We start from the raw sequence: 21,904 nt of genomic DNA, 5'->3' as shown, positions 1-21,904 counted from the left end.
TAATGTTAACTATCTTTACTGACTGGCCATCTGTCAGAGCCGGAACCAAACAAGTTATGATGTGTGTCAGAAAATGAAAACAACGAGCTGGAAGATGCTAAAATTATATGTTGAGCTGAGAAAAAAATTTCGCTGTGGGCTAGTCACTTCAGCCGACCCCTTTCACATTAGACATAGTCATTTGATCCATTGTTAATATAGAAATATTGATAAGTGCAGCTTTAGTGCGTAGCCTGGTTTAACCTCGCACTGGAGATGTCAAACACACTTTGTTTTATGGTGTCACAAGGTTTTCAGTGAGCTCAGAAAAAAACTCCTCCTTCCAGAGTGAACTTGACAAGTGACTGCTAACTCCCTATTGCATAAGAATGGATAGTGCATTGAAAAATTGATGCATAAAGACATGGGCACGCAAGCACTTTTTTGTGAACAGATAAGATTTAAAAATGTCACTAATGGCAAAAGCATTTGTAACTCACTGACTCAGACACAGATGGAGCAGGTTTTTAGGTTCCTGGGAATCAGTCGTCACAGAGAACCTGTCATGGTCATCACACATCTCCACTCTGTTTAAGAGAGCTCAGTATGTCTTAAAGAAACTAAAGAAAACAAAATCCCCATGCCAAGTTCTTGTCAACTTTTACAGAGAGGAATAGAAACCATCCTGACTGAGCACATCACAAATTGGTATGGGATGTGCACAGCCCAGGACAGGAGGGCTGTGCAGCGGGTGATTAAAACCACTCAGAATATCGTGGTACTAATCTACTGAGCATCGCTGAAACTGGTGAGGTGACTGTGCAGAGCCCAAAGGATATTAAAAGTCCATACCCACCCCTGCAACAGCCTGTTCACCCTGCCGCCGTCTGGCAAGAGATACAGAGCTATCCGCTGTCGCACCACCAGACTACATAGCAACTTCTTACCTTGGGCTGTAACTCATCCTCCATAATAATTTTCTCCCTATGTAGCAAATGAGACTTCACAACTTCCTGTGTTGTAGTATGACAAATAAGTGAAAGTTGTACCTTGTAGTTTAACAGTCATCTGGCGTGTAGGCTTGTGTGGCGGTTAAATGCTGAAATGCTTGCGTGAGCTGTTCTATCAAAGTCGTATCACTGACAAAACTAAACAAAGGAAAAAAAAAAACACAAACAAAATCAATGCCATCATAACTCCTCTGCTCAGTGGATCAGGTGTAGCAGCGCGTTGCAAACAGCGTCCCCCTGGATCAGTGCATGCACAGGTGTGACCTCATATTTGTGGTCTAGTTTAAAAATAAGGTTTTTTTTTTTTTTTTGCAATTGCTTTGTTACAAATCATACTCTTCACAAGTAAATAAATTAGCATCTGCTTTTTTTTTGTGATGAAAGGTTAAAATATTGTAAAAAACATCATAAAGAGAGCTGTTATGCAGCCAGTTTCTTGCCCCAGTTAGAGTGGGTCAGTGTCTCTTTAGGTCTGAGCTCAGCGCTCTGTGTAGGAGAACCCTCGGGCTTATAGAGGTCACTGTGAGTCACTCTGTCCGGTGCACTTTGTCGGTGGGAGGAGATGTTAACTGTCTGCCACCTGCTGTGTGGCAGTGCACTTGGTTGGTGGTCATGGCTGCTGTCCAGTTACGGTACAGGAGAATATAACCTCAAATAATTGGTGAAAATGCACAATAATAAAAGTTTATCGTAGCTTTTAAAGGCTGACGGTGTTTTGTGTTTAAATCCACGTGAAGCAGATAAATGATGGGATGCATCACAACTAATAATTCTGAACCTAGAATTCCTTATTAAAAATAGAAAGACATTTTTCAACTCGTCCCCAAATTCCTATTCAAGATGAAGATCATAAAGAACATTTGTGCACAATTTTCATTATCCCATTTTCATATCGGATAGGTTGATTGACTTTTCAACAATATAATGCATGGCTAGGAATCCCAAAGATCATCTAAATTATCATAGATATGAACATGACTTCATTTGCATACATTTTCATGCCAAAAAGACAGGAATGTAAATGAGCTTACTCCGGAGCTCTTTATTTTGATTGTCATAAAGTGTAGTTTTCACTACCTCTTTGCCGTCAGACCTGCCTGATGACTGCAGTGGATACTGTGTCTTGGTGATGTTACAGAGGCTTATTGTGCAGCTATGAAAGTGCGTGCTGATGCTAAGTTGACAGTGGAGAAAGATTCCTGGAGCTTCAGCCTGTCAGAACTCATCATTTCTGACCGTTGCCTACATGTTTTGTATTTTTGGACCACTGGAGAGAAGAGTGCAGGCCATAGGTTAGATGATGAAAATATGCTAAATCAACAGGGCATCTGTTTCATCGAGTTTTCACACTCTTGAGTCTCCCTTGATATTCAGAATAAATGAATGAACGATGTTAGATTTTATATGTGTTGGCTGCAAAGAGACTGGTACTAGTAAAGGTAAAGGTAAAGGTAATCCAACTTCTCATTGTGAAATGGAATTAAAACCATCAGCATTCAATTTTAACTTCCATCATGTCCACACATTTTGTGTGTAAAGCAGTGACTCAGCAGCCGCACCTTCAGTCAATACAGAGTCCACATGGCATGTGCTCAGGCACAGGTCTACCGCGTATGACTCGTGGGTTTGGGCGGCACTCAGAGCCAAGCACTCACTGCACTTCTGTGCATAAAAGGAGAGAAGAGAAGTCTTAAAGCCATAAACGTCAGCTTCCGATTGATTATAATTGAGCATATCTCTTCCGTAATACACACTGGGGACAGATGACTGAAAAACACCTTGAGTAGTCATGATATTACACCTTGTTTTGACACGAGTTAGCAGCTAACATGAATTCACATTGAAATTTTAATGTGATAATGTGAAAATACATTATTGGATTGTGCAGAGAGGGTGTTTCTACCCTCACTGACAGAAATGGGATGGACAAAACAATAGAAACACCTGCCAATATCACACTGAACAGTTTAACAGCACTATAGCTTACATCCTAGAAAATTATCATGTGGTTGAATCATCACTTTTCCAAAAAAGTTTCAACAAAACTGGAAACTCAAACCTTCAGGAAGGGAGGATTTATTACAGTGAGTCATGCTGATGCAGTTTTATGTCTATAACTTATGAGACTTCAATAGAATCTGATTTATTTTTCACAGATCTGGTACTACACCAATGGGATCCTTCAAGAAGCAGGCTTTGCAGAGGACATTCTTCCTTATATCACACTGAGCACCGGGGCCATAGAAACTTTGTCTGCCATCGTCTCGGTGAGTACTTCAAATCAGCCAAATATGTTTCCTCTGGGCATAAGACTGCTTCAATAAAGACATTCATTCATTTAGAAGGCTGCTTTTGCATTAAAGGTTTTATTTTACCACCAGCCTCTTTTTAAAATTGGATTATTGCTTAGTAATAGTTAGTTATAGTTAGTAATAGTAATAGTTAGTAATAGTAATAGTAATAGTTAGTAATAGTAATAGTAATAGTTAGTAATATCTATGTATGTTTATGCCCAGTTTGTCCTCATATGCAATTAATTTAAAATATGGCACAAAACAGCTTTAAAGAAATGTCTCCTATAAATTATTATGCAGATGATATAGAACTGTACACAGGCAGTAACTGACACTGAGATACTAAGCATGTGGTACTTGTGGTGTCCACAGTAAATACTAACAGTCTACATACAGTAATGTATGTATCATGTTTTCACTCTGTTGACAGCTGCTTCTTAGGTGATAACATATCGCCAGAGCTTTATGTGATGACTACTGCACACAACACGTTAATGAAAAACATACAGGAATTCAATGATACCCTCTAATAGAAACCCTGTAATAGAATAAATCTAACAAAGCTGCTTTTCTGATATCTATTGCTCATCCCAGTGGACAGCAGCACCATCTACCCAAGAGAGGAGTCCCACTGCATCTTGCAGATACTTTATCTTCCACAGTAATCCTCTGTTGAACTGACAGTTCAGTATATTTGAGTCAGAAAATCTGAGATTACACTTAATTTGCACACAACAAAGCACTTCTTTTCCCAACAGTATTGTAACAGCCTTGTATTCCTGAGAGGTTGAGTGGTGTGAGACTATCATTAACTGCAAACAGATTCTTTCAGAGAAAAGGAGTCACTAGTTTGTTGTGTTGAGTGTAAATTCTATTAACTGTTGCTGGAGGAATATTGGCCTGCTGATGGCAGCATGCTTTTGATCCAGATGACACTGAATGAGGTAGAGCTGTGCAGGCTTTCTCATGACCGATGACCCTTTTTGACCACAGGAATAGATCATTTTCAGGAACCTTTTTTCAATTCCACCAAGGAAACTTATACTTCAATCAATCAATCAATCTTTATTTATATAGCACCAATTCACAACAGCGTTATCTCAAGAGGCTTTACATGAAGAGTCAGGTCTACTTGGACAACAGTGCTGAACTCTGCTGACAGGTCAGACACAAGCCTCACTACTGATACAACTTTGATTTAGACTGCAGTACTGGGGTCAGGGTGATAATGTCCTTTAATGTCATTGATGTTCAATTTACGGCCATGTTGCTGATGCAGTGACTGTGCTTTGTGCACAATGTGAAACCTACATTAATAGATTTTTTTTAAACATGTTAGCAAACAGCTTTTAACATTTACAGTTGTTTTTCTCACTGTGAGTGTTCCCATTTACATTACACATAGTCAGCTGACCCATTGTTAATATAAAGATATTGATTAGCGCACTTTTAACTTCAACTGTTAATGGATTCATTCTGGTTATGATGGCTACTGAAGCAGAAAAAAAATGTCAATGTTTTGGAGGACATTTTCTTCTCCCACATAATAGTCATAGTCACATAACAGAACGTTACAAAGAAGTTGTTTTCTCATCATGTTTCTCAAGTACATGTGAAAACCAGAAGCACAAAGATTCAAAGCGTTTATTGTCAAGTGTACAGTGCAGAAACGGGTTTCCCTGTACAATGAAAATCTTACTTTGCCATCCACACTGAATGCCAAAGAGTAAAAAAAGAAGAGGATAGAATAAAATATAAAAACATGTAAATATAAACTACTATCGCTAAATAAACTGCTATTACTTAACATATAAATATATTTAGAAAATGTGCACACAGGAGGATGGACTCAAAAGCTCGACCCAAGGCAAAACAGATTGAAAAAGGTGCAGTTTAATGTTGCAAAAAATACAATAAGGACGAGGCACCAAAAAAAACAGACTATCAATACTTAGACACTAACATGACTAGACTCAAAAACACTTACTACAAGAAACTCACTAACATTCTTTGTGACAAATGCTCGACACAAGGGCACAAGACGATCTGGCACAGGACAGGAAAACGCAGAGAATATATACACCGGGGAAGGAAGCACAGGTGGAAACAATGAGGGCGGGGCAGACAATCACAGGAGTGGGAAACACACAAGGACAGAAAGTCAAGGTGCCTGAAACAAAAGGGAAAAGTTGAACGCCACAATAAAACAGCAAATAACAGAAAAACTTAAACGAGACATAATAGTGCATCTAAAATGAATCTGCCACTTTTTCATTTGTTATTCATTTAATTTTCATTGATCTAATCTTTTGCTTTCTTGAGAATTAAATGTAAACAGAAATGAACTAAACAAAATTTTACTTTCTCAGTTTAGTTCCCAAAAAACAAAAATTTTGTTTCTTTAGTTTTAGACTTTCTGGTACAACAATGCCAATAATTCAGCAGCTTAATAACACGCCAATGCATCAATTTCTGTGCATCGGATGTTACCTTTCAAACAAAAGCACAGTATAACACGCAGTGGGAGGTGCACACTGTCACCTGTCTTCATGTAATTACTGTGTTCATGCACTGTTTGCGCAGCAATTTCTCTCAGCACAAGCACATTAAAGCCGTTCCTTTGCCTGCAGCAGGTAGAAAAACCCCACTGAGTGACTTAACTGCGAGGTGACTGACTGAATAACAGCACGTACTGTAGCCTTCAGATATCGGTTTTCTCCCCAGCCCTACAGCATCTCTCCGTCGGCAACAGCCAGCTCACCCACAGCTGCCTTTGATGAAATCCATCCTTCTCACTTTTTATAATGAGCTGCTGGCTGTTTGACTGACAAACACAAAGTGTTAAATTTATCAGGTCTAATCCAATGTATCCATCAGATTTATATTATTATTTAATATTTTATATAATTATATTTTATATTATTATTATATTATATTATATTATATTTGGCATTTGTTCATAGTGATGTTCTGTTCTGCTTTAACCATAAACTGTACAAGCTTTGCTTTGTAACAGTATCTCATCCACTGTCAGGAAAAAGCAAACACATACAAAGCAGAATTTCCTTTGGGAAAAAGCGAAGTATATGACATCATTCTTTTTGATAGCAATGCCCAGAGTTTTGCAGACCTGTGTTAATATTTCATTGCCACTGAACAGATAACAGTTGTATGAGCCTCATGTTCACAATCAGGGACACTTTGGCATCCGATGAGAAAGATTAATTTGGTTTGTGGTTTCAGAAGCTTGAAATATTCATGATATTCAAACCAGAGTCTACACATGGCTTTAAAATGCCACTTTTTTCATTTAGGTGGCAAACAAATCAAAGGTTAGGTTTAGCCACAAATCCTGTGATATGTGATACATGCTCCTTAATGTGATTAATTGAATACACCACAGGGTGCATTTGGCTATATCTCTAATTCCATTAGTGATATCTTCATGCTATACAGAGCTGCCAACACGCAAAAAACAATGTCTGACATATCATATATATAATTCTCAATTTTCAATTCAATTTATTTGTATAGCCCAATATCACAACAGAGTTGTCTCACAGTGCTTTACAAAGTTCTTCAAAATTCTCCAGTTTCAGATCAAGAAGGGGAAGATCAAAGACTCAGTAGAAAGCTCAGTATATACAGGTCACCTGCAAAGTCTGCCCCTTGTCATAGAAACATAAACACTGAAAATCTGTGAGGAAAGATAACTTGTTTTTTTTGCAGTCTGCGGTTTTTGTGTTAATGAGTTTTGGGAGTACCCAAGCATTGTGTGCACCCAGCAGACACCATCTTTCCTGGTATTGCTCCATAGAGAAATCAAGGTTTGCACTACGATTACAGACAAGACGGAGGAAGAGGGCTGTCGCTTATGGATAGATGTGTGAAAAATGAGAAGGTTATGTGACATAGTATGTTGTAATATTTGGAAGTAAGGGATTGTTTGGACCTGTATTGTCCAACTCACTTTACTTGAGGATTGAGGTTTACAGTGATACCAGACTATTTCTCATTTACTGTATAACATAATGTCCATTCAGTAGCGGAAGGGATTTGTGATTTGAAGTGAATGTAGATGACAGCACTTCCCACTGACCAACTATTCTTGTGAATCATGTCATAGGTAGCGTTGCATGTACTTACTCACATTCAGTGCTTTCATGGCATGTTTATCGATCCCTCCTGATAGCCGCAAGGTACCTTTGGAGGGTATATTGGTGACTTACTGTGAAACTGACTGTGCCTAAATGGTGTTGGAGGTGAAGCAGTGACTGTATCACAAGTGAGCATACCCAAGACAGCGAAACTTTTATTTCACTTATTGTACTCCCCCTGTCGCTGCCTGTCAAAAAGGGATCAAGGCAACATTTCTATTCATCTTTTATTCAACAGGTGTGAATGAACGATGTCTGTCACAATGAACCATGATCAAGAAAACGACATTAAACAGAATATTTGACTGACATAAACAGGCCATACTGTCCTTAACGGGTCTTTGCAATAATTGATATTTTACACTTAAATTCAATAATAACCCGGCGGGATTATAACATCCTTGAACCGTGAATATCGGCAACGGTTGTCCTCGGACCAGGACAGCCGAATGTGTTATCTCCTCCCAGGCTAATTTAGCACCTTCTTCCTCAGCAGCTTATTAAGGGGGTCTCAAAGTTGCTTGAGGCACTTTTGCACATTCAATACAAGGCCATCAGTTTCGTGTCACAGGTCACTTGTATCACTTGTCTTTATAATCAGAGGTCCGTGGCATGTACTGCACTGTTTTCTAAGAGAAGGAAAACTGGTCATGATGTGTTTGACAACAGTATGTGTGTTAGCGCTGTGATACATCGCCAACCTGTTATATTCGCTTTAACAACACATGCTGGGACAGGCTCCAGTGACACTGAACAAAACAATTTGATTTAGAAATTGTGTGAGATGGATGAATGAGTCAGTCCAGCTTTTTCATTGAATTGCTTTATTTTTCAGCAACACCTGTGGATAGACGAGCGTCACTGAAACAAGTTTACAAGATGTGTTACCACAGTGGAAACAGTTAAAAAACAGAGATTTCTGAAGGTCCTGGTGGCCTAGAAATCTGAAGCACCTACCGTCTCACAGTATATTTAAGATTTAAATTGTGTATTGTAATGTTTAAATATGATACAGTTGATGATCAATACAGTCAATTTTACTCCACCTTTCTCTTTTCTTTGATCTAAATTAGTAGTAGTAGTTAATAATATATAAAATCAATATCATGGTATTTCTGGAAAATTATTAAAAACAAACGTGGCCAACCAAGGTGAGATTAAGATTAAGGATATTGATTGAAGTTTCTATGTAGAACCAGAAGGATTCTTTTAAATAAACCCTCTGGTATTGTTCTATGTAGAAGCTATTGAGCGTCTCAAATACGTATCAAGCTATTGAACCTTTAAAGATCCTGTTTAGAAGGACTGACTGAACAATTTTTTCATTTCGGCATTAATCTCTCTCTCGCCTCACATTTCCTGGCAGCCTCAACTGTCTCTTACACATGCCACACTTGTTAACGACAAGGAAAGGTGATATCTCACACAACTTTAAGATTAATTGCAGAATCTACAGGGTTTTGCACAAGTGTCCCACGCCGGTTGTGCAAAACCGGCGTGGGACTGATGAAGGAATATTTTAAGGAATATCATAACCAGATTTATACTGTGTTACAGCATTTCTTTCTCCCATATCTGCAGGACCCATGGGATATTTGTAAAAATGCTGCTGGTAATCCCACATGACAGACTCAGATCAAGAGTCAGAGCTTTTACCACAGTAAGACTGAGACTTTAAAATAATCTGCCTCCTTATTTGAGACTGGCTGAACGGCAAATTTATGCCTTGCAGTATTTGGGCCAATTTGACCACTGTGTAATGTTAGCCTGAAGTACAGAGTTTTGTTAACATGCACTGACTCTGAGTGTGTTTGTGTGTGACAGTTTGATACAGATTGATTGTAAAACCACCGACTGCAGTTGTTTCTCTTATTTTTGCTCCAGGCCCTCTTGCTTTTGTGCTCCCATCCTCGTGCATTCAAGGAGTGACGTCATACAACTTGAGTTTTTTTTTTCTTGGTGTTAAGATGTTTACAAGTTTAGCATCTTTGCCACAATTCACGCAGCCTGAGTGAAATCTCATGTCCCGCTCATGTCCCCTCTCATCTGTTCATATCTTTCCGCTGGCTTTAGATGCTTTCATGCCGCCGAATTTTGCATCTCATTAAATTTGAAAGCATCATTAAGCACCAGCCAAAGAACCATACATTCTATTTCATGTTCTCTTTTGTAGTTCAGTATATACAGAGCTATTATAATATCTTTATGAAACAACAAATATGAAAAAAAAAACAATGTATGATTACTTAATGCAAAATGCCATCCACTGAGTTGCTACCCTCTTTGTAGCGCCCTACTGAGCCATCGCCCTTTCACTGCGACACACTTGTCACTATACGGCTGGCTAACACACAAGAACTGTGGAGCATGTGCCACCCCACATTAAATCACACACACTCGGCTGTGTCGTCACACTCTGCGGACCTTTGGCAAATTAAAGTCTAAAGAAATTATTACAGAATACAAACCTTGACCTTATGGTGGCAAGGAAGCATTTCAAATTAGAGTCATATACAAATATGTATCAGCCATTTAGCTACCACATGTGCTTGCTTGCACTTAAAAATGATAATGTTAATGTTAGACTTAAATAAATAGATAGATCTCTTCTTGTTTATTGTGATAGATTTTCTAGTGCAAAGCAGCGGAAGTGGTTTTCCATGTTGTACGAGTATGATTATCTGCAAATGGCTTCTTCTGAGGGCAGGAAAACAAGCCCAGCGATGCCTGCTGGCTGCAGACACCAGTAGGAATAATGTACTACGTAGCGCTGCAGCCCATAGACTGCTGGCACAATCCAAGAAGCAAACATATCTGTTGTCTCTTTTAATATCTTTGTCCTACCAGGTAATTTGTGTGTTGATTGTCGCCAGTGTGAAAACAAAGCGTCACTGTCAGGGTATGTTTACGAGACAGATTTCCTCATTCAAAGCCTCTCCCAAGGGTTTCACCAGGGATGGCGCAGAGATCATGGCACATATGAAGGACCAGTGGTGCCGTAAGCTGTGGCCAGTTGTCTTGAATGGCTCATCTGCTTCTTGATGTGATGAATAACATCCAGACATTTTAGTCCTGCCAGCCTTGAGGGCTGCAGTTGCCAGTCTGACCTCTGTGGAGTCTGCCAAGAAGTGGGATATAAGGTTACATTTATTATTATCATGTCATTTACTCGAGCTTCATCAATAGTTCATGGTGCCATTTATGTGCACAAAATGGAGAACACATGGGTTCACCTTATCTCATTTTGTAGTTGCAAGAGATTATTTGTCATGACTCACTCAAAGTAGTGTCATTGATGCATAAATTGGTAGGTTTGAGTGCTGTAATAGGAGTTCTCTAGGTGACCCCATGGCCTTCTGTCTAAAACTCACAGAAGCAGTGAATTTAGACATGAAACTGACAGCCTGGAACAGTCCTATTTAAACCAAGGGACGAGTGTATGATACTCAAAAGGGAATCATCAGCCTTAATGTACGTAGCAGAGTGAACACGTGAACCAAAGACTCGAGGGCTCACACACACATTTTTCACCTCTCATCTCTCATCTCATTATATAAAGCACACATTCGTGTAGTCCCTGAAGGACACTTAACTTGTCTGCCAATACTTCATCATACAGACTCACTCACCCACGTATCTCTGTGTACTTCTATATTTGTGAGGACGCTCTGTGACATAATGCATTTCCCAGCCCCTTAATCTTACCTTATCCATCACAATTAAAATGCCTAACCCCAACCTACCCTTAACCTAATTCTTACCTCAACCTTAAAACCAAGTCTTAACCTTAAAATCGCCCTTAGAGGTTGTGAGGACGAGCCTAAGTGTCCTCACTTCCCAACAATGTCCTCACTCTGCGGTTAAAAACTGCTTCTGGTCCTCACTATGTAGCAAATACAAGAACACACACATACACATGCTGGCTCATAAATATTCAGTCTCTTACACCCTCAGAGATCTTAATGAGCTGCGACTTTGCTGGTGGTTGGTGTGTGTGTAGCTGCAGCATGGCTAGTGTCTGGGTAAGAAACGCCCTATGCCTTTAGGGACCAGTGGGATGTGTGGAGATCCACACACACACACACACACACACACACTGACACACGTACACACACATAGCCAGAGTGAATTCCAATGCTTCTGGAGGCAACCCAAATCTAAAGCAGATACGTTTCGGTGCATAACTTACTGCCAACAGGAAATCATTCAAAATAAGAAACTAATAACCAATGTAAACTTTGCAACAGTGTAAAAGTCTATTTTGATCCAGTTTCTTCTGGTGAAAAGGTCCAGCACCTCCCCTATTCCACAGATTCACCCACACACAAACACCTCATGTTATTTCTTTCCAGTACTTCTCCACTCGGAAGCCCCTCGGTGCAGGGATACATGCTGTACAAATACCAGTGACCTTTTTGTACAGCCTCATCAAATCCCACTGGTTAGGCAAGTTGAGGGCAGTGGTATGAATACTTTAGCGCCCTGAGGCCATGATGACCTGGGCCTGCAGCTGTGGTGAGGGCTTTGCTTTGGGCTCATTCTGGGTGTGAAGGTGGCCGCGAACGAGTCCAGACTCCATCTCACGTCAAACACTGCATCCATAACCCACATAGAAAAGCACCTGGATCGACGGTGGGAAGTGCCTGAGAAATGATTGATGAGCCACGTACTGAATTGAGTATGAGTAAATCTTTATGTGTATGTCACTGTACATGTGCTATATGATGCATTATGTATGAGGCGTTCTCCACCACCAACTCTCAGTAGAATTTACAAGTGGTTTGAAGGGTTAAGCAAATAAATGTGGTATGCCACCTCTTCCTTCAGCAAATCTTTGCTTTCAAATTAGCTTTTGTTTTTCTGTCATGGACTGTCCTGTCCAGTGATGTCACCATATGGCATGCACAATACGACAAAGCTGAGACAATGCACAAAATCTTAAATAGATGGTAACATGTTGATCACACATCTTCATGTTTGATCTGCTATCTGCCATGCCGACTGGATGGCTATCTTAATGGGGGTGTTTAGTTTCCATGAATTTTGGTGCAAAATTTCATGGCAATCTACCCACTGACCAATCGACTGCCGTCCCTAGAGCCATGCCACTAGCATGGCAAAAAAAAAACGTTCATAATCGCACTACAAATTGTGCAGAAACCTCTTGGAGAATGCTCTTGATATTATGCTGTTTTTCTTTTTTTGTCCCGTCCCCAGGGCTTAGTGATAGAGCGAATTGGGAGGAAGCCCCTCCTCATATTTGGATTCTCTGCCATGGCCGTGTTCTTCAGCCTACTCACAGTGTTCCTCAATTTCCAGGTAAGCCACTTTTCATCTTCTTCACTGACCCCATTCTAGGCATACTTTAAGTGAAAAGGTGTCACAATGTGCATAGGTACTCTGTCCTGCAGTCCAATTATACTGGGAACAAATTGCCATCAGGATTCCCACTCTGAGGGAATTGGGTACTATACCTATATTACACCTCTGCGAAATAGAACTTTGTGTATGTTATATATATAACACACAGATAATATGTAATATTTCTCATATTATGACACTGAAAATATTGAACCTCATTTTGAGCAACTTTTAAATGTGTCAATGCCTTCCTTAGTAAGAACTTGCACAAGACAAAAAAGTAATATAATACAAATGCAATAATTACATTTTCTTGGATTTATTTTGTGATGTTCGATAAATCAAAAACAAAATACAGGAAATTGCCGTTGATTATTCTTTTCCCTAATACATTTGCTTGGCTGTTCCTGCTCAGAACTGAGTTGAAACTTGGATATTTTCCACCAACATAATGATTATGGTCATTGCAATATCATCTCTCTCTGTCTGTTATCCCAGGATAGTGTGTCGTGGATGCCCTACCTCAGCTACATCTCTATACTGGCTGTGATCGCGTCCTTTTGCTCTGGACCAGGTACTGATCCACACATTACTGTCTGAGATTTTCTCCTCTTGTTAATTTCTCTTTATATATATTTTTCGTTTTATGTCCAGAGTGCACCTCTTCCCTGGAAACTACACTTAAAAGAGAATGAATAAATATTCTTTTATCGGATTCATACTTTTTTTTGCTGTAATTCAGTGAAGTTGTTGAATAATCAGTGTGAGTGATCCTACTCGGGTCCTCGTGTTTAACACTGGCAAACGGACACGAAAGGAGTACTTAAACTTTTGGAATAATCAACCAACTAGTGTGTTTGTAATCAGACGCACAGTTGAAGATGCTGTCATATATTAGCATACTAAATAGGTTCCATAGTTTATATATGGCTTGGCACTGGAAATTCACTGGGGGCAGTGTGAGAGTGCACAGTTGGTCTTGGTGGGAGGTTGACTTTGAGTTTCAAGGTGAGGCTATCGCTGTCATCACACATATAAGCCCTTCCGAATAATAATGTCTCCAGGGAGTGTTCATCCAACAAAATGCCTGGGTGTATCAGGATGAGATGAGAACAGTGGAGTCATAGAAAGTGTGAGGAAAAAAGGGAGACTTCACAATTATCACACCCAGAGTAGAGGCAGTGCATCTGATGTTCCAAAACCGAGAGACCATGTTCTTTTATAAAGAGATTAAGAGGAAGACATAAAAGGGTGAAATACCCACAAACACAACTGGAGGTAGACAACTGTCCTCTATTACTGCTGAGCACCTCCAATGTAGCTTCTGATTGCTCAGTGCCTTGCTCACATGCCCTTCTGTGGCGAGCGTTGAAGGATGAGAGATCACAGTCATTTATTGCCACTGCACAGTAATGATTTATGGCCTATTGAAACAAATGAAGCCCCTCACTGTGAATGGCTGCAAAGGGAAAAGAAGAAAATTCACATGAGGGATGACCCCAGCGGTGCTCTGAGCTAGCGAGTGGATAAACCAGGAGCCACAATTCCTCTCAAGTCATTTCACCATGGAAACAGTGGCCCAGATATTTCAAATTTGATGAAAACACAAAGATAATGTGGCTCTGTAGCTGCGAAAAAGGGCAATTTTTTTTGTTTGTTGATATGAAGAATTAAAGAGTATAACTGCAATAGTGGTTGGTTGTCGCTTATCATATCGGACAGAATATTTCACGCAACAAAAGTATGTTCTGTATGAATCTTCCTTTGCATTTTCACCTGCCTGCCCATTCTGGAAGGATATGACTATTTGTGTCTTTAACTACAAATATCCAGAGATAGAAAGCGCTGTGAATATTGAGTGAGATTAGTCATGTTGTGATAGAAATCTCTGCAAACAACCTGATGACCTGTAACGATGTTTAGAGAAGGCAATGGCACTTTTATATTGCTAGAAAATCCCACATATTTATAATTGAGGAGGCAGCATATCAATTTTTTAATATAAATCGTGCTTTCAGTTTAAGGGAGGCAGCTACAATATGTGTGCAACCTGCAGTTTGCCACTGTGCTTAACAAACCTCTAGAATCTATATAATAACTTTTATTATACATTTATCTTATGCAAAGTGCACAAAGAATAGTAATGATGATATGATAGTCATAGGATGTCTTTGGCAGTGCCTTTGGCTAGGTACATCTCGTGGGTGATGTAAGCATGTTCATGTGTCAGAGGTGCAGAGGTTGGCTCGTCTGAACCCCCTCGTTATTTGGAACTACATCAGCTGGTTTGTAACCAAGATGCAATTCACCTCATTAAGCTGCAGTATGAACTCTGTATGGATGGTAAATCCAACACTTGAAGGAAAGGATGTTTGAGCGGCGGCATGTATAATGAAATAAACTTCAATGTGCAAAGAAGTGGCACCTTACAGACCTATTTCTTTGCACACTTCCTTCCTTCCTTCCTTCCTTCCTTCCTTCATTCCTATCCCTGATATAACAACTTGCTGTAGACATCCTGTCATTTTCCGCTGATTTTTGACATTGTTTGTTCAATCACCAAGGCTACTGATCGGCAGGCAGGATCAGGATCAAAACCAATTCAGATTTCTGTCCTTGACTTGACAATGAGAATATAAATAGTGCAGACAACGCGTGTTTACTGGGGTTTTTGGTCTGTGAGGGCTCTTATTCTCACTGTGAAGTGCAGCTGTAATCACAAAATCAAACGGAAAGTTCCCTTTTGTCCCTTGTTCTTAATCTCCTTGTACGTATTGAAAATCTTAATCAAATCTGAATCTGATTGTATTTTGTCTCTTTAGTGATTATGCTCAATAGGTCTAGCAATGCCTGTATTCTGTGGCAGTTTATGGTGGCTTTCTCTTATGATATCGGTGGCTTTGATTAGTGTTGTATCTTCTTGACTTGTATTTCATTTCACCACCCCAGTGCACCCAATCCAGCCTGCAGTTCTACAAAACATGAAAGAGCTACATAGTGTTTGTTTGTTTGTTGGATACTGCTGTCACTAGTGCAGCCGGGTTATTTCTGCATGATGCTTGCAGGGATAAATACACTGTATGCTTACAATTGTATAGGTGTACTGTTTTAAGTAGTGTGAGATACATTGTGTAGTTTGTGTGCCAACAAATTTCCTCTTTGCATTGCAGAGACTCATTTGCCCTGAATACAGATTCTCCACTATATATTATGTATTATACACAGTATCTTTTTTTTTATTTATTTGCTTGTTGCTTGCCAGGGCAGTGTACAGCTACACAGCTGTACCAGAGTTTACATCTGTAATCCCTGGGCAGGAAACAGGAATATGTAACAGTATAAAATGTATTATGGCCAAGATGAGATCTGCTTTTCATTAAACTTCGTCACTCTGAGGTAAATTATGTGTTGGATGAAGGTAGTGAGTCTTTATTAGTTTGCCTGAATGTAGTCTAATGTAAAGTTCCAGAAAGGAATGTCTGAAGGATAAATAGACTATTTGGCGTCTGTTTTAATTTCTTCGCTGTGTCTCACCTCCCTCCTTTGAAGAGCAAAACTGATGCTTTATTGTTTCTCCTCTAACACATTTTGCGAAGCGTGCTGGAGGTCTTTGGACTTGTGACTGGCCCATTTGTCACCTACTGAGGTGATTATAGTCTAGATAGTCACGCCTGCAGAAAAGATTGGGAGGTTGTCTTGTGTTGTACCAAAAATGCACCAGCTTGTATTTAGGTTCGATACCACAGGGCTTATGCTTGATTTTAATGCACTGATATATGGACTGAAATGTGGGGCTTCCACTGAGCTGGCTGTAAATGGACTTGGCAATAAACTAAAGACAAGTATTAATGTGCCAGTCTGTGTGTTTATAATCCATCACATAAATGGATAAGTAATATATATATATAACTGCCTCATTTTATTAAATGTAAGCTTTAAAGCAGTAAAGAGTTTCATTTCAGCTGCATGTGGTGCCGTGGCTTAACATCAAAACTTCTCCATTCTTCACTCATGAAAGTATGTTAAGTGCCAAAGTCTATACCTGCTATCAGAGCTGCCATGTCTGATTAAAATATATGCATATCTGATTAATACCTGCTCCACTTAAAGTACATATTACTATTCACTCCCTCACTCATTATAAACCCACACGGAATAAAAAGACGGGTTATATTTTATCCGTATGAGCGATTCATTTCTCAGAACACCCTAACAAAATATGCGATGAGCTATATTTTCTCCTAGTAATTACAGTTAGTATTGCATGCTTCTTTTTTTTTTTTTTTTTTTACATATGAAGCCCTTTTGTGCTGTAGATTGTGTCGGGTGTGTACGGTATGTTTTCTCTCTTTGTGTGAATCCAGAGCGAAATGAGATACTACCTCTGAAATATGTGGTTTCTGATCTTAACACACATCTGTGGCCACATCATTACTACTTTTTTACTCTATGAATCATTTCATTTGTCTTCAAAATTACATGTTATAGTTGTGCAATGAGACAGAAAAATACCTCAGGATGGACAGACTGTGTTAAAGGCGTCTGCACCTGAAGGTAACATTGCAGGCGGTCACAGCCGTCACTTGATGATGGATGATCCCGAACCCGGGAATGTGGGCAAACCATTCAGATGGGAGAGCTGTTATACTGATAATAGAGTAGTAATATGTAACAAAATGTAAAGGCAATGGGAAATAAACAAGTCATACAGTTTAGTGAAATGCTAAATGAAATCCATAAGTTGTAATAAATTGTTTCATCAGCAGCAATTTGACCGCTGTGACAGTTGTTTTGAATTACTGGTTACAGTTTGATATTGATATTGAGAAAAAAACCCTTTAAAACCCAGCACTGCAACAAATTACTGCTGTCAGGTAAAACAGATGAATCAAAGGATAATTAATAATGTAAATGATGAAGCTGTGTTATTGTTCATGTTTATTATCAACAAATCCTGTGAAAAAACAGTAATAGATATATCCAGTTTCTAGGTGTGAAGACATTTTCCCTGCTTATTATGCAGTTTCAGAATAAATTGCATTAGCTCTACGCATTGTAATGAACTTTTAGACGATTCATTGCCCTGAGGCATATTTTATACGAAGCTTTGACTAAACAACACTTGATAGGATAAATCAATCGATGGTTTTGGTATTTTCAATTTCAATTTTATGGTTCCACATTTTTATTGATTTAGAAGAGGTTTCTCCCAGTAAACATGTATTTAGCTTAAAATACAGTATAAAGGAGCACAAACAAAGTACAAGTTACCTCCCATTTTTAAATCTTTTGGATTTAGCAGGCCAGTGCAAAATAACACAGATTATTTTTTTCTTTTGATAAAGTAGAGCAAGTAGGCTGATCAAACGAACAGGGTAGCCTATACAGTTGAGACATGTACAATCCCCCACTCTCTCTCCATCTCTTCATCTCTACCTCTCATCTACCCTTCTTTTATGACTGCATTTTCATCGTCAATATGTTCAACTTACTTCAGTGGGCTTAAGAAGGTAAGAAAGGGAGTTTTTAAAAGCAGAGATCTCAGTGTCTTTTAACAGGAGCAGCAGGCACACCATCATTTAACTGTTGCTATTAAAAGCGTGGTCAGGGATTGTTGCTGGAAGCTGCCTCTCATTCAGCATTAAAAATACTCGTTCCTTAAAGAAAAACACTTTATTACATTATTACGTTACTTGTAACCCACCCTTGTACTGGGGAAATAGAGGAACCCTGTTCTGGGAGTAAGAACCACCTGAGTAACCTGAACGTCAGTGTCAAAGTTTCTCCACTACAGGCTCTTGCCTGAAGTGGAGAAACATTAAATCTACTCCTGCCCCATTACACCTTATACATTTTTCTTTCACACGTCGTTTTTTTTTTTTTTGTTTGGTAGCACCACCAAGAAGCACCACATATGACTTTTTAATAGGCACAGACAGCTGCTGGAGCTCCAGGTGAGGCAAATGTTTCACAGGTAGACAGATTTTCAGACAGTTTCAGTCAGATGATTGACAAGTGGAACAGCCGCTGCAGAAGCAAATCCATTCTTGTGCCCAACACCAGGGCCATCTGTGGTGTCGATATATCTAGTCAAGGTTAATTGGGTCCTTTCACAGCTGGGGGCTGTAACAAGAAGTCACTGTATAGATTGTTGAAGCTAAGCATTTGTTCAGCTGAAACAGTCGAACAAATGGTATGGAGGTCATTCTTTTTATAATACTCTAGTTTTAGGGCAAGAAGGAATTACATTCGCAGAATAGTTAAATCCCAGTACATCCATTTTCTAGCCTTCCGCGAATCAAAGACAAGGTTTCCAAAGTTTTTAAACATTATTGTTTTAAAAGCTGACATGTAGAATCTGTCACCACTTAAAACAAGACAATCAGAGTAGTTTTTGATTTGAACTCAACTCAAAGATTTGCCTGTTCTAGCAGGCTGACACTGTCATCTCATTAACTGGAAACCGTTGATTCTCTCTTTCTGACTCTCCTGTTCAGTCTGTCAGATTTTGCCACCTTGTCAAAGCAGAGACAACAACTCTCCTCGAGCCTTTTCGCAACCCTTGTAACGCTGGTGCCTATATATGAAAACTAACAAGACCAGATACAACTGCATCACATTATGGCTCAGTTTCTACATTCTGCAGCGAAAGTGGGATGACAGTTGGCATTTTGATAAGAGTTGTATACATTATAAAAGCAGGAGATGCCGGTGTATAAGGAATCACATGGACAGAGGCAAGTCTATAAATATTAACCTCCTGAAAAGTGAGAAGGGGAGAAATATATTCCCACTAATTTTGATGAGTAAACAACATCCACAGTGAGCAGGTTGTCACTGTTCCCATGTGGGACAGCAGAGACTGACACTTCCTCAAACGTGCGCTGATGTGTTCGTTAGTTTGGGACCAGCAGCTTTGTCCTGTGGCACTGGTGCTTCTTTGAGTGGCTGTGGCATACTGTTTAGTGTAAGTCAGTTTGAATCAAACCACTTTAACTGAACATCTTTCGCAAGCAAGAATGTGATGACAAACAGCTGCAGCGTGATCTCCTTCCATATATTAAGGTCTACTTTAATTATTCAGAAGCTGAAGCTCCATCTTGCTTTCTTGGGTGTCATTCTTCTTCCCGAGATTCTGAAGATGGGGGCTCTGGTTGTCCAATAGTGCCATTGTGTAAATTCACTGTAATTAATGTCCTGTGAAGGTTCTTGTCATTTGGGAGATGATTGGATGTCAATACATGTGGACTGGATGCAAACGAAAACAGCTGCGTCTGAGCGTTTGATGCAAGCAGTGTGGGTTTGAGTTCAAATTTGATGTGCAAATATGTTCATAAATTATGATGATGAATAATATTATTTCATGAATGAGGTCTATTTGGTTCATACTGTATCTTAATGAACGCAACAATATAGCGTACTCGGCTTGTGTCCCTCTCTTTTCGCTCGATGCAGCTCTGTCAGACTTTATGGTCCTGCAGCTCTTGATGATAGCTGTGGCTCAGTTTCAGTAGTCGTCGTTACTTCACAGCACAAATTAATTGGATTTAAATCTCAGCCATTGTGCCTCCACAGTGGACATCGTTTTTAGTTTTTTTTCTCCCTCAGCAAGCATTCACATGAAAACAGCCCTGTGTTGGGCTGCACTGGTGGGGCTGGGCCGTTTTAAGGTACCTGTGAGAGAACGAAACATGAACCAGGAAGTCAAGTTGGAGTAAGGTTAACGTGATAAAGGCTTATCAGATGCCATAATATTCTTAAAGAGGATTTCACAACTCTGCAAAGTTATCACAGCAGCATCCATTTAATCATTTGTCATGACAAATTAAAGCAATAACTGTAATTTTAAACCTGGGTCCTATTTGTTCATATATTGGTATCTAAATTACTAATGGGTACAATATCTTTTGGCACTGGTCCAGTCAATCACCTCAGCTACTGCGGCTGTAAAGTAATCCTTTTATATTTTTATACTTTTATGTTGACTGAAAGTGTTTGTTTTTGACACTGCAATCTCAGATTGCAATTTGAAGAGTCTTACGGGAAGGATCCCTAGAGAGATAGACCAGTAAGATCCTTTCTGGTATTCTGGTAGAAGCACCAGTTATATCACTTGGTTCAGAGACACCAGATTACTTTTGATAAAAACACCAATTTTACCGTACAGAATACATTAGTCTGCATCCAAATGAAGTCTTTAAAACACCAAAGTCACACAATAACTCAAACAAACTAACTGATAGAGGCAGCAGTAGATCAGCAAGTCCTGTGTTCTGCAAGGTAAAATCACCATTTTTCTCAGTGGGGTCTGTTGGCGTTGAACTGAGCGCTTTAGCTGCTTTTTCTGGTTACACAAAACTAATCTTACAGGTCTATCCCTATGGGCATATTCTCCCTAATGTTCTCAGAACATTTGCCTATTTGTGACAAAAACATTAAGGTTAAGAAAAAAAAGAACATACACTCAAACCAAAATGATGGAGGAGAAACAAATGACTCAAGCTGACGAAGTACCTCAGCTTTCATATACTTATTTCTCTTGACACTATACAGCCATGATTCAACTCACATTCCTCATACAAGCAACATTGTCCAATCTGATAAAGATTTTTGACCAAGCTTTTATTAGATCCATCTCACACTGGTTGACATTAGTACACTTACACAATCATTGCTGTCACATTGTTTACTCCTGCTCTGTCAAATCTATCTAATCTAGTGAGGAGAAATGTCTGGAAATGAGAGACTAACACCACAGATACTCGGCGTAGTGGCCCTCATTCTCATCAAGTTATCGTACTTTCACATCTGATCATTATGTGTTATTGGTGTGTGCTCATTTCACAGCTGACAAATTCTATTAATAAATCCTGTTGACTCACTTATCACAATAAACAGAGATAAGACTGTTTACAAGGATGGAAAAACATTTCACACATACCAGTCCTCAAACTTAACACCTAAATGTTTGTATTGTTATTTTGGTAGGTCTGTTGTGCAATTCGAGGGAGCCTGTGCACCGTAGTTGATAATCCACTGGGAAATAAACATTACAAAAGCTCATTTGGCCTTACATTATTTTGTGTATGGTACAAACTCACAT

At 39.3% G+C, this 21,904-nt stretch overlaps 1 protein-coding gene across 4 annotated transcripts in view; it reads left to right on the top strand.

Annotated features, from left to right (window-relative positions):
- slc2a9l2 (solute carrier family 2 member 9, like 2) overlaps positions 1–21,904 on the top strand; it is a 98,891-nt gene that overhangs the window by 44,787 nt on the left and 32,200 nt on the right. For all 4 annotated transcript variants that reach the window (XM_070839121.1, XM_070839113.1, XM_070839094.1 and 1 more), the window contains exons 9-11: positions 3,146–3,256; positions 12,658–12,759; positions 13,300–13,375. In XM_070839121.1, coding sequence (XP_070695222.1) covers positions 3,146–3,256; positions 12,658–12,759; positions 13,300–13,375 — 289 coding nt within the window. The remainder of the gene's footprint in view (positions 1–3,145; positions 3,257–12,657; positions 12,760–13,299; positions 13,376–21,904) is intronic.

This window comes from Pempheris klunzingeri, chromosome 2 (genome assembly GCF_042242105.1).
Source record: "Pempheris klunzingeri isolate RE-2024b chromosome 2, fPemKlu1.hap1, whole genome shotgun sequence".
Classification (NCBI taxonomy): Eukaryota; Metazoa; Chordata; class Actinopteri; order Acropomatiformes; family Pempheridae; genus Pempheris; species Pempheris klunzingeri.
The sequence above is the reverse complement of the archived record's forward strand: the minus strand, read 5'-3'. Positions and strand labels throughout refer to the sequence as shown.